At 36.4% G+C, this 13,541-nt stretch overlaps 1 protein-coding gene across 1 annotated transcript; it reads left to right on the plus strand.

Annotated features, from left to right (window-relative positions):
* Positions 1-99: 99 nt before the first annotated feature.
* LOC306874044 (neuropeptide Y receptor type 1-like) lies at positions 100-10,379 on the plus strand (the record flags this gene model as incomplete). The annotated part of the gene is made up of 2 exons (XM_079423760.1): positions 100-825; positions 9,963-10,379. The coding sequence occupies 2 exons, from the start codon at positions 100-102 to the stop codon at positions 10,377-10,379; spliced, it is 1,143 nt and encodes a 380-aa protein (XP_079279886.1).
* Between the last annotated feature and the right edge of the window lie 3,162 nt (positions 10,380-13,541).

The following is a 13,541-nucleotide window of genomic DNA, read 5'->3' on the forward strand; positions in this document are numbered from 1 at the left end:
TACTAAAACATGGTTCTGGAAAGGTTGTTACCTGGAAGGAAGGAGTCTATGATCACTTGATATAAACCAATACCCATTTACTGCAGAGGAGGCGGAACAATGCCAGACTCCGCCCTCTCTCCACCAGTTCCACCAATCACTGCTCTGAACTGTTCCTTGGACGTATCTAATTGTTCCTTTGCCAACCTCTCCACAATCGCATATGGCGATGAGTGCTACGGCAGCCACTCTTTGTTTGTTGTGATGGCCATTGCCTACAGTGCTGTGGTACTTTTGGGTGTTGTCGGCAACCTGGCTCTCATCCTTGTCATCGCACGGCAGCAGGAACTTCACAATGTCACAAACGTCCTAATCGCAAACCTCTCTGTTTCTGACCTGCTGATGTCCCTAGTGTGTCTGCCGTTCACCTTCATCTACACCTTCATGGACCACTGGGTGTTCGGCGCGGTCATGTGTAAACTCAACAGCCTGGTCCAGTGCTGCTCTGTGTCAGTGTCCATCTTTTCCCTGGTTCTGATCGCCATTGAGAGACACCAGCTCATCTTACACCCTCGTGGATGGAGGCCAAGCCTGAACCACGCCTATCTGGGCATCAGCCTCACTTGGGCCCTGGCCGCCCTCACTGCCACACCCTTTCTTCTGTTCTCCAGGGTGACAGACACCCCGCTGAAGCAGCTGCCTTCAGTGTTTCAGGAGCAGTACAGGGGAAAGGTGGTGTGTGTGGAGGAGTGGCCCTCCAGAGAAATCAAGCTCACCTACACCACTGGCATGCTGGTGCTGCAGTACATCACTCCTCTCACCTTCATCTTCATCTGTTACTTGAAGGTAAGACCAGAGAGACGAGTAAGAAGAGATGGTGGCATACTGTAAAAGAATAAGGGCCAGATTTACTAAAAAGGGCAAATTAGCGTTAGAGTGCAATTCCATAAAAGCGTTGATGGAAGGGGAGAATTGTTTTACTAACAATGTGAACATTAATGAACACAGACGCAGCCAGATCCTTTCCATAATGACCAGCGCAATTAATAATTAATAATGGTGCAAAAACCAGTAATTTGACGAGTGCAAATGTTAGTAAATCGTTTTGCGTGATTCATTTTAATACTCTCCTCCCATAATTTTGCGTCTGAAAGGGAAACTCCTACAAATGCATATTCAGTAAGGTCAGGTGCAAAAATAGCTGTGTCCACACCTTTTCAGCGCTTATTCTTTAGTAAATCCTGACAGTACTATTTTAACGCCAAAAGATGGTTTGCGTTGACACATGCTGTTAGTAAATCTGGCCCTATACATGTAAGTCTATGTCATGTATGAGTCATGTATACCTATATTTTTTTACATATCGAGGGGTGAGAACCAGAAGGGCGTAAGTGACATTTTTGGTGAAATGGAGATATCTATATCAAATGAATTTTTTAAAACTCTTTCTACTGGCAAAAGTACTGTCATCCATGAGTGCACAAATTTGTATTATAAACAAGTGAAATCAGTACACAAATTCAGATCAAACTATGGTAAAAGTTTTGTTTTGGCTCCCCTGTACAGTTGGTGAAATGTCACTTAGGACTTTCTGGTTCTTACCCCTCGATATACAGTAGTACCATTCAAAAGTTTGAGGTCAGTTAGATTGGATTTTTCTAAACAAATTAATACTTTTATTCAGCAGCGATGCATTAAATTGTTCAAAAGTGACAGTACACATTTCTACATTGTTTATTCTACATTGTCTACATTGTAACATCTTTAAATAAATGCTGTTTGTTTGAATTTTCTGTTCATTAAAGAATCCTGAAAATAATGGTTTTCCCAACATATTGGAATAATTTCTAAAGGATCATATGACACTAAAGACTGGTGTAACGGCTGCTGAAAATTCAGCTTTGCCATCACAGGAATACAGCAATCTATCCATCTATTGGGTTCATGTTGAATTGCAAAATACTTTTGCTGCTATTGAGGAGGGATATGGGTAATGTTTGAGGCAGGTTTGGTGGTTTTGTTAGGTTTAAAGGGTAAAGGAAGGGTGAGCAGTATAATTATAGATGTAATTACAGAAATTAATTACAGGGGAGTACAATGCATAATATAAGTATAATGTAATAACATGCATGTACACAATTAGTGCACTATAACAAATTATATATTTAAATGTAAGTACATTGTATTTAAGGGCACTTAATATAAAGTGGGTCCGATATACCTATATACTGTAGAGAGAGAGAGATTTATACAGACAATATTTCAGTTCAGTGAAATGAAATATTGAAAATTGTGTCATTATGTACTCTCAAAAACTCGCTTGCTGTTTTTTTTTCTTTTTAGAATTTTTTTTTTCTGTGGAACACTCACAAAAACAAACAAACAAATTTACAGAGCATCTATATATAGATCTTTTCCACAGTGATTTTAGTTTAGATTGACCTTGTGCTGAAGTCATTTTTCACTGTTCAGATATGCCACTATGACACATACTGCACGTCAGTATCATCAGACGCCACTGGTCCTTCAATGTCTCTGAACAAAATGTCATGATGTAGAACCCTTGACATCATCATAGGAATCATAGGCAAAATACGATTTGAGAGCTGCTATAGAGATCAACATCGTCAGTAAATAATTTACTAAAATTACGGCCTGTTCCTCACTACTAAAAGCTATTATATGGCTTCAGAAGGCTTGGCATATAGTGCATTCAGACCAATTTAATAAGTTTGTGTTCGCAATGAACAGTTGCTTTATGGAAAATATCAATATTACAATTCTCTGAAAATAAGCATGCAGGTTTAGAATGTCACAAGGGTGAGTAATGACAGAAATTTCATAAAGTCACTGTTTGTTTTTTTGTTTAATCTCATTTCTGTCTCTGTGAGAACAAATGAAGCCATTTTAGTATTATAAAAGTCTCATATGTTATTTCTCTTTCCTATGGGTTTACTTTAGAATACTAACTGAAGTTGAAAAGTAGATTTTCCCTTTAAGTTTTTTTTTTTTAAACACTAAACAAGAGCCCAATTTATTCCATATTCTTATGTCAGTCTGAAAAGAACAGAACAAATCCCTCCTAATACATCCTGACTGCTGTATCACAGTCTAGTACAAGTCTCTTGTGGTAGACTATGATATGCACTGTACATGTTTGTTGCTCTTTTCCTGTCCCTGGAGAGTTCAGCTTATGTCTGACCAGGGAAGTTAGGGGTGGGTGAGACGTCACTGAAGGCTTTGCAGTTTGACATTTATTCAGGATTATTTTAGTGAGTTTGGTGCTTATTTGTAAATGTTAAGCTGGCATACTTGATAGATTTCAATTTAATAGTCAGTGGTTATCCGTCAGAAGAGGCACAAGATGCTCAAACCTTTGTCAAATAAAGTGATAAATGATTTTTTTTAAATTAGTCTCTTAGTAATGTGCATAATTCAGATGTGTAGGATGCGTACAAACGTATTTTGAATTTTTCTTTCATGTAGCCTATAGGCCAGGGGTTTTCAAACTTTTTTGATGCCACCCAAATATGATGAATGTGATCATGTAAGGGACCCCCTACATATGATATTATTCAGGCATGTTAATAAATAATTAGCTTTTATATTGTCATTTTACTAAGGCTAATTATAAAATACTATCTGGAAAATATTTATTGTAAGTCGAGTTTGTCTACTACTACAGTAATGCTAGATGTATAAACCTTTAAAATATTTTAAACACTATAAAATATACCATTAAACACATGGACAGTCAATGCAATAAAATAAACTAGTTGAATTGTATGATTTCCAAAAGCAGAATGAAATCAAATTTGGTAAATGTGTTAAATAATTTTGTTTTAAGGATATTTAATTGATATCGTAATCCTGCCAGCCCTAATATACATTTTGTAAATCCAATTTTTATCGAATTTTCGACTGAATCCCAGGCATCCTCTTGCACAGCATACTTCCGCCATGGTAAATGATGTGTTATACATTCCAGTAACAATATAATTTATAAAGCCCTAAGCAATAAAAGCACAAGAGTCAGTCAGTGTTTGACCTAGTAACTGTGATGTGAACGGCTGACTTGGAATTCAACTCGACGTGAGATTCTGTAAGTCTGACTGTTTTACTCTTTTGTACTCTGTCTACCATTATCTTAATTACAGAAGTAAAATAGACATTCATATTGACATTTTAGGAGTAGAGACAAGTTACAGATACAGAACTAGTTGAATATTATAGCAGTCTCACAAATACAATCATAAACACACTCACAAACAAAAAGGCATGTCTCTTCCCTTCTGCTGTATTGTCTAAAGATTATTGCTGAGGTTTTTTTTGTCCTAGAATCCAGTAGCTTTGGACATAGCTCATTGAAACAGAGTGTATGTTCTGACTGAGCATGACCAGCAGCCAACACGACCTGCCACATCAGCTCATTGCCAACACAAACCCAGTACTGCTGCAGGTTTTGAAGGAAAAGAGAGAGAGGGTGGGATTGGTTAGAGAATGGTAGAATAAATAAGTAAGAGGGAGAGAGAAGATGAGAAGAAAGGGTCTGTGCAGAAACTGATCGTTTAAAAATTCAAAGACCCCCAAGATCACAAGGATGAGTCATAATGGCTCGTCCGCAAAGGGAACAAAAATAGAAGTAATAATAATAAAGAAATCAAAATATATGCTGCAATACAAAGGATTCAAAACTTTATGGTGCATAAAGGACGGCGTAAATGGAAAGGAAGATTCATGTGACAAGCTCCCGCTTCTCAGTGATGGGTTTAATATGGAGATTATTATGCTAATAGAGTTGTAAAAATTAAAATGCATGTGTGGGGTGACAGAATGAGCATTCTGCAGTCATTATGATGATGGCTCATTGTTCAGATTGTCAAGTGCTGTTGAGCGTTTGTTGGTGTTCAAGTGAAATGACCGAGTTTTGTCAAGGATGCTTGTCACTTTTACACCCAATTAACCACGGGCGGTTAGTTCAAAAATGGAACAGCACTTACACCCACATGCACACATATCCAAATTTGTCTCATTCGTTCTCTTCCCCTCTTCCTCACTTGTGTTTTTTCCATCTCTGCCGTTGTCATTTTAAAATGGTGCTTTTTGTGGTTTGGACCAAATTGCATCACAGAAAAGCAAAAGCACTTTTCACACAGTGGACACAGCCTTTTTTGTCATTTTTTAAGAAAGCTATGAAAACCCACATCTGAAATTATGTATTTTGTTTGATAACATACTGTGGTGGAAACAATGGTGATGGAAATCACATTTTGGTGTCTCATTTGTCTCATTTCAAGACCAATTTTTTAGCTAGCTTTTCCTAAATAGCCTACACATAATTAAATATTTAGCAAATTGCTTATTTGCTAAATCTTAAAATAAAGCACAAAAAATATGCACAAGTGATATCTACATAGATTTTTTTTCATTGTTTTATAGATACATCATGTTTCATATTTCATATCAATCAGCTTCATCTTTTAAAAAATTATACTGACTTCTTATGACGTGGTAAAATAATGGCAAAAAACTTTGGACAGCTGTATTTTTTGCAGTAATTGGATTTTATAAAAATTTTTTACACAGTCAATAAATTTATGATTGGATTGACAGGCAATAAATAAATATTTTACATTGAATTTTCATAGCTAAGGATTAAAACAAGGGTAAAACAATTAAACCTATGCAAATATAAATAATAGAGGCATTGTAAAATATTTCCAAAATCTTTGTATAACAAAAACAAAAGTGTTACCCTTTAATAATGGCAAACAAGATGTGCTCAGATTTTCACATTTTTTAAATCATGACTTGTTTGATATTTTGATATGTTTGATATCTACATTTACTTAAAATTCACCACAATATTTAAAATATGCTATTCACTGACAGCGTTGATAGTAGATTTTGATTTATTTTTTTAACATGTGATCTCAAAATGGCCATGTACCAGCCAATTAATCACCCTGGCCAATCTTTGTCTATCACTACCACAGAGTATGACTAAAGCATTTATATTCAGTTGGATCCTTGGCTACTGTCAGCCAACCATCCCACGGTCCAATACTTCAGAATGTGACGCCAACAAAGATTCTGGCTGTCCGGTCAGGGCAGCAACTGTCAGATTGCATCAGATCAGTCTCTCTCTCTCTCTGTATGAGCCAACGACTTCATGAGTCCTAATGACTGAAGGACTTTTTTTGTTCAGCTGTCAGTAAAATCGACCTACAATCATATTTAATCAGTCCACTTAACAAAACCAGCCTTCCATGGGAATAATTTGGATACGCAGTTGAACCTACAAATTACATACCATACTGTATACAAATTCACTGTTTCAGTCTGGCTAATGCTGGCTTTGAAATTTGAGCTGAAGTAAATAATAAGTTATGAACACATGCATCTCAGTCTGCGTATTCATTCTCTCTCTCTCTGCCTCTGGGTTTTGTGTCATGCAGTTATTTCAGGTCACAGGACTCTGTGCCAGCGCTGCCATTCATCAAATAAAGAGAGAGAATGAAAAAAGGAGGAAGAGAGAGAAATAAAGAGGAGAGAAAAGAAGGCTTTAGTCAGCTGTGCTTGCAAGACTCTGATCTGTGTGTGTCTAATGAACTAATGATTAATTCATTCATCTTGTCGTGCTAATAAGGCATGCAAATGCACATGCACTGGGTGGGGCTTGTAGATGTTCTGTTCGAAGTGGACAGGCTGTTTTTCCATCATTAGGAAAGAGAAACAAGGCTTTTGAGTATGCCATAGCTCTGACCCATAGCTATCCAAACTCACACAATTAAACATTAATGCCACGTTGCAAATTATTACTTTTATATACATATCCATATACATCGCACAAGATGAACCACATTTCAACATTTTCCTAAATTGCCTTTTTTGGACCCTAATAAGCTATTGCAAGAGCTAACATTATATGGCATATTTAATATGATATGTTAATGACATAATGAGAGTGTTTATACTATAATGATAGTTAATACTATAATGATCTTATCAAAAATGCTTGGTTACTTGCTTTAACACAATTTCTGATTGTGTGTTTACTGGACATGTTTGGAAAAACATGCAACAATGTGAATATATCAGTGTTATTTCGGTATGATTTAAATATTATATATTAATATTTGAAATGATTTTCAAATTTTTGTGTTTAATATTTATTAAATTATTTTACAAAAACAATTTTATGAATTAAATCTTTAATTTAGTTTTTGTCATTTTAGTGTTAATCTTTTTGTTTCAGTTAGTGTCCAATATTTATTTATTTATTTAAGTAAATGTTAACTATGACTAGATCTAAATATATTTGAAGGGTTAGACCAAAAAAAAAAATAATCTTTCTAACACAGGACCCCTGAATGTATGCGATGGTTTAATGGTTTGTACATGATGCTGGATGCTCAAATATATGATATATTATTATTTGAAAATATCACAATACAATTAAATAATTGTAATTTAAATGTTACTTGAAAACAAATATTTAGTTTTTTGAATGGCCATCAATTGAGAAAGATGCTCTTTATAGAACAGATAGTGTAATACAAATATCTACCAGCAATTAAGTCAATGCTAACCAGCAAAAACTGGACCTTTTGGGTCAGACCCCTGCCTCCCAGCCCATCTTTTCATTTCACCTGTCTTCTCTTTGTCGTTAGAGTGGAACAAGAGAAATCTCCATGCATTTGCTTTGATTTGTTTTTGGCAAGTTCATTGTGATTGTGATTACTGAGGAACTTTAACATTCTGTGACAACACTGACGCTGAAACGCCATTATTTAACTTGCAATGTTGTGTTTGTGGTCCTTAAAGAGTGTTCTGTTTGTATTCTGTCTGTCAGTTTGTGTTGTTGACTCAATAATATTATAAAAGACACAGAGCCTGAAAACACACACACACACACACACACAAAGATCATCATCTGAAATGTCAGAGCAGCTTTCGCCCCACTGTGTTTTTAATTTTTCGTACTTTTCAAAGGCCTTTTATGTATAAACTGTTTTACTTTTGTCCAAGACCCAGATTTTCATTCATAAACTCATAAATCATAAATTCAGTTAAGAGAATTCATCATAATAAATATTGTTTAAAACTATAAAGTATCATTTAAACACAAAATCAAATGAACATAAACCATTTCAATATTTCATGTATGGACTTTTTTTAAACATCAGTTTTAAAAAAATGTGACTCAAACATTCATTATTTGTTTACAGGATAAATATAATGCTACATACAATAAAATAATACATACAATTTTAAAAAATAATAATAATAATAAAATCTCTCTCTCTCTGATATTAGCCTTAAAGGATTCGTTCGATTCCAAAAATGTTTCAGGTGTCATGTTGTCAGGATTGGACCCGTTTTGTCATGTGTTTCAGTTCCTGATTTTCCTTATTTGGGCACCTTCCTGTCCTTGTTTAGTTTGATTATTAGTTGATTCCCCGCACCTGTCTGTCCCTCATTATCCTGTGTTTATAAGCCTCAGTCTGTTCAGTTTGGTTTTGTCGGGTCTACTTGTTTCTACATGTGTTTGTTCAGCTCCAGTTGTGATTATTCCTAGTGTTTCCTTGATTAAAGACTGTTAGACTTTTCCTTGTGCCTCCAACGTCTTCCTGCAACTGCGTATCATGACAATAATGTTATTAAACACAACATTACTTTCAGGAAAACAAAAGAAATGGCAGAATTCTCTGTATATTGATATATGTATTTGTTACTGGACATTGGAAATTATATAAATCATTTTCTAAATATCCAGAGGGCCACATTTTTTCAACATTAAATTAAACATTATATGAAATATGAATAAATGATTGCTTATCTGTCTCCCTCTACTCTTACACTCAGATTTACACTTGTCTGCATGCAGCACCATAATCGCATGATGATTTTGTTTGTGTTTCTCTTTGTTTTGTTTTAATAACCTACTCTTAATTCACGTTATACACAAGCAAGCAAAAATTAAATGTCTCAGTATTCAATGCAATGTACGTTTGCACTGATGCATAATGCAACTGAACAAAAGGTTGCCTTGCTATCTCTAATTTGGTAAGGATATTAGATACCTCTGCTTGAATATTATATGTGTTATGTGTGAGGTACAAATGCTTATTGACAGATTTTCAGTATATTTTATGCCTTCATAATTAAAATGTTTTGTCAGTGTAATACCGATTTGTTTTATGTTCACTGTGGTCAGTGAAGTTTTAGTTTTTGGACCATTTGAAATTGTAATAGAGAAAAAAATGATACAGTAATTTAATCATTTTCTAAATATCCACAAGGCCAAACGTGTTCATACTGTAATTGAAGAAACACCCTCATATATGAGATATGAATTGCCACAGCCATATCACCCTGCAGCCCAAGACCGGTTGCCCACTGAAGCTAAGCAGGGTTGAGCCTGGTCAGTACCTGGATGGGAGACCTCCTGGGAAAACTAGGTTGCTGTTGGAAGAGGTGTTAGTGAGGCCAGCAGGGGGTGCTCACCCTGCGGTCTGTGTGGGTCCTAGCGCCCCAGTATAGTGACGGGGACACTATACTGTCAAAAAGCACCGTCTTTCGGATGAGACGTTAAACCGAGGTCCTGACTCTCTGTGGTCATTAAAAATCCCAGGATGTCTTTCGAAAAGAGTAGGGGTGTGACCTCGGCATCCTGGCCAAATTTCCCCATTGGTCTCTGACCATCATGGCCTCCTAATCATCCCCTTACACTGATTGGCTTCATCACTCTGTCTCCTCTCCACCAGTAAGCTGGTGTGTGGTGGGCGTTCTGGCGCACTATGGCTGCCGTCGCATCATCCAGGTGGATGCTGCACACTGGTGGTGGATGAGGAGACACCACCCCTCACAATGTAGAGCGCTTTGAGTGCTTAGAAAAGCGCTATATAAATGTAATGAATTATTATTATTATTATTATTATTATAATTGTTTATCTGTCCTCCTCTTCTCTTCCACTCAGATCTACACACGTCTACAGCGGCGTAATAACATGATGGACAGAATCCGTGAAAACAAAAACCGCAGCAGTGAGACTAAACGGATAAACATCATGCTCTTTTCCATTGTCGTGGCATTTGCGGTTTGCTGGCTCCCGTTGAACGTCTTTAACGCTGTCATCGACTGGAACCACGAAGTGGCTATGAACTGCACCCACAATCTCCTGTTCTCGCTGTGTCACTTGACTGCGATGTGCTCGGTCTGCATAAACCCGGTGTTCTACGGGTTCCTAAACCGCAACTTCCAGCGTGACCTCCGGGCCTTCCGACTCTGCAAGATTGTGTCAGCACGGGAGAATGAATATGACATGGTTGCAATGTCGACTATTCACACGGATGTGTCCAAGATGTCACTGAAAATTAGTAGCCTAGATCTCTAGTACAGTTTTGTAAATGATACTCGTGTCTGTGTTCTGAAAAATGCATCTCTTTAGATTTAGTTCAAAGGTGTGCATTTAATAATAAGAGTGATTGTAAGTAAACATAATGATTGATGTCAGGACTATTGCTGGAACTGTTTTCCAAGCTCTGTATTATAGTATACTCATAAAATTGTACATACAAAATCAAGCGAGGATGCTGAATAAATTTCTTGCAAACATCCAGTGTCCGGCATCAGTGAGGCCTCATTGGGACCGAGTCAATGTCTGAAGACATAACAGAAATTATATGAGGTTCAGACGAGTGGACTGAGCTTTGATCACTAAGATGAAATCTTTTCGCTTCGTGTTTGACTTGGAGCGAAGAAAGCAGAACTAAAAATTAATGCAAAGCCCAAGAGGTCAGAAATTCAAAGATGGATTTAAATGTATAATGAATGTCAAATGTGACTTTTAAGAGAAACTCCGAACTATTTCTGTGCTGGATTAATTTTTTTGAGTTCTGGGTGTTGAAACCAAAACTAAATAGATTTTCTTCTTAGTTATTCCTTTGACAAACCAAGCCTGTGGGAAGTAAAAGCCTGTTTTTAAGAGGCATTCACATGGACAGCAATTTGCAGGAACAAAGTGACCTGACATTGTTCATTTTCAAAGAGACTTTGTGATTTCTGATGTCACGAGTGACAGCGACGGTTGGCGATGTGACAAAGCTGTGCAGAGCAGCACGCAACCTCCAGCCATTTAAATGCTGTCAGTGTGAACAAGGCTGTTGGGCTATTGCTCACAGTGGTTTATTTTAAACCAGGGTGTCCAGTCCTGCTCCTGGAAGAGTTTAGATCCATACCATAATGAAACCAGAATTAAAACACACCAGAACCAGATAATCGAGGTCTTGATTGGCTAACCCTTCTTTAAACTGTTTTTTGTTTGTTCTGTTTTGTTATTTTCAAACAAATAGGAATGTGTCAGTATAGTTTAATAAATGTACATCTTCACTGATGGATAATGATTGTAATTGATACTTTGCTATTTCTAATTTGATATTAATTACCACGTTATGTGTGATATACTATTGCTTATTGACAGATTTTCAGTATATTTTCAGAAGAAAAAATGTAATGCCTTCACCACTTGTTTTATGGTCACTGTGGTCATTGAAGTCATTGAAAAGTGTAGTAGCAAAAATATTTTTTGATAATTACCCTCAGAAAATACAAAATGATATATAGAAGATCATTGAAGTGGTTATCAAGCTCCTCTATTGCTGAGCAGACTATCATGTGCTGCTGTTGGGATTTTGCCAACATCAATGATCGAGCCGTTCTAAATTACCACAACAACATAATCACAAAAAGATCAACCATTACAAAAGAGTCCCAGATTACAAAGCAATGCAGTTATAGAGATTTGCTATGCATGGCATGATTATGTTTGTGTGTGGTAGGTCACTGTGCTTTTTGTGTACACAATGTTCCATATACTGTATATATAATAACTATTTCAGTTGCTGAAGGTATTTTTTAATCTTTCTGGATTTCAGATTTCTATTTTTCCCTGTTTGTTCATTAGACTTTTTTTTTTTTTAAAGCCCATGCATGTTCTAAATATAGAGAGCAATACTGAAAACACATTTCAAACAATACTGTTTATCCTGATAGTAATTATTTTCTTTTATACAGTTTAATTCACCTTTTTATTTTATAGTTGCCATCAATATGACAGTTGCTAGTGCAAACAAGTGAGTAAAAATGCATCTCTCAAAAAGGAAGCGTTTCATGTTTACTCTCAGTGTTAGAGAAAGCTCTTTAACTTCCCACAATAGCTTAGCGACACAGGGCCAGAATTGGAGCAACAAAAATATCACAACACAAGCAAACACGTTTGACAGATATATTTATTTATTTTGAAGTGTAAGTGAGCGCTGATGCTCTCGTCACCATTATAGGGAATCAAGGGGGAATAGTGTGCTGGGAAAATAACAAGCAAAATAATTAAATATGTATTTCCAGAGCCTGCTGTTTTTATTCTCAGTGTTCCAACTGTCTGTTATCCGTGCTTGTAATATTCGAAAGGAATTGTACAGTGTTTTTCACTTGAATGGAATATTTTACTGCCAGTGTGGAGATCCTGTGGATTCTGCAGTGATGTTCTACTTTTTATATTGTTCATATCCATGCTTTCTCTATGGCAGTTCTGTCATTGTCTCTTTGTTACATTAAGACACATCAAGTCTAATAAGATGTTCTGCAGTGCAGTATAGATCAAAATCATCCATGTTTGCTTCACTGAGTGCAGTGATCTTTTCTCTCTGATTGGGAATTATATCACATGACCTCTGACACAACAGATCTTTGTAGTATGACAAACAATAAAAATATAATGTAAAAATGCATGTTACGGTACACTTGGTCTTTTGTTTGTTTTTTGGGTTTTTTTGCCATAAGGGGGTATTTAACACACTTGAAATAAACGTTTAAGTATCGGTTTGAGAGTAAGAGTAAGTGAGTTATAGAAATGGACAGTGATCTACATTATGGAAAACTGAAATAATGACCAAATAACTCTTTGTGACCTACAGGAAGTAGGGCCTATCAGCTCAACATAAAAGTTGACACATTTTTTAGTCATTCGTCACTATTTGGCTACTAATCGAACAGAAATGTCCGACAGTTGGACAGAAAGTGTGAAGGGTAATGGAGTGAAGGCCAATAGAAATAGGAGAGGATGTGATGAATGTGAGGATGAGTCTAACCAGAGGGAGGATGGTCACCTCTCCTTCTCTTTTGAGCCTCATGCAGTTAAACACTCCTGACAGCCGCCATGAGCTACACTAACAACAAGGAGCAGTGACGGCAATCTCTGGAAATGAATAGATACCATTGAGACGCCACACAGTAGGCTTCGTTTTATGATGCAAAACTTGACAAGAAACTACAGTTTAAAAACTCACATTTCCAATGAGCTCTAAAACACAGGGTGTAATAAAGTGTCTCACAGGCTAAATCTGTTGCTTAGCAACAAGAGGAAGACATCTCGAAGAGGACAAAGTTGAAGTTATACAACTTTTTCTCTTTTGTCTGAAACAGATGTCATCATCATTAAAAAAAAATTAAGCATTAAATGTTTTGAGATTTTGAAATTGGGTTTGTGTGCTCTCACATT

This window comes from Barbus barbus (genome assembly GCF_936440315.1).
Source record: "Barbus barbus genome assembly, chromosome: 8".
Lineage (NCBI taxonomy): Eukaryota > Metazoa > Chordata > Actinopteri > Cypriniformes > Cyprinidae > Barbus > Barbus barbus.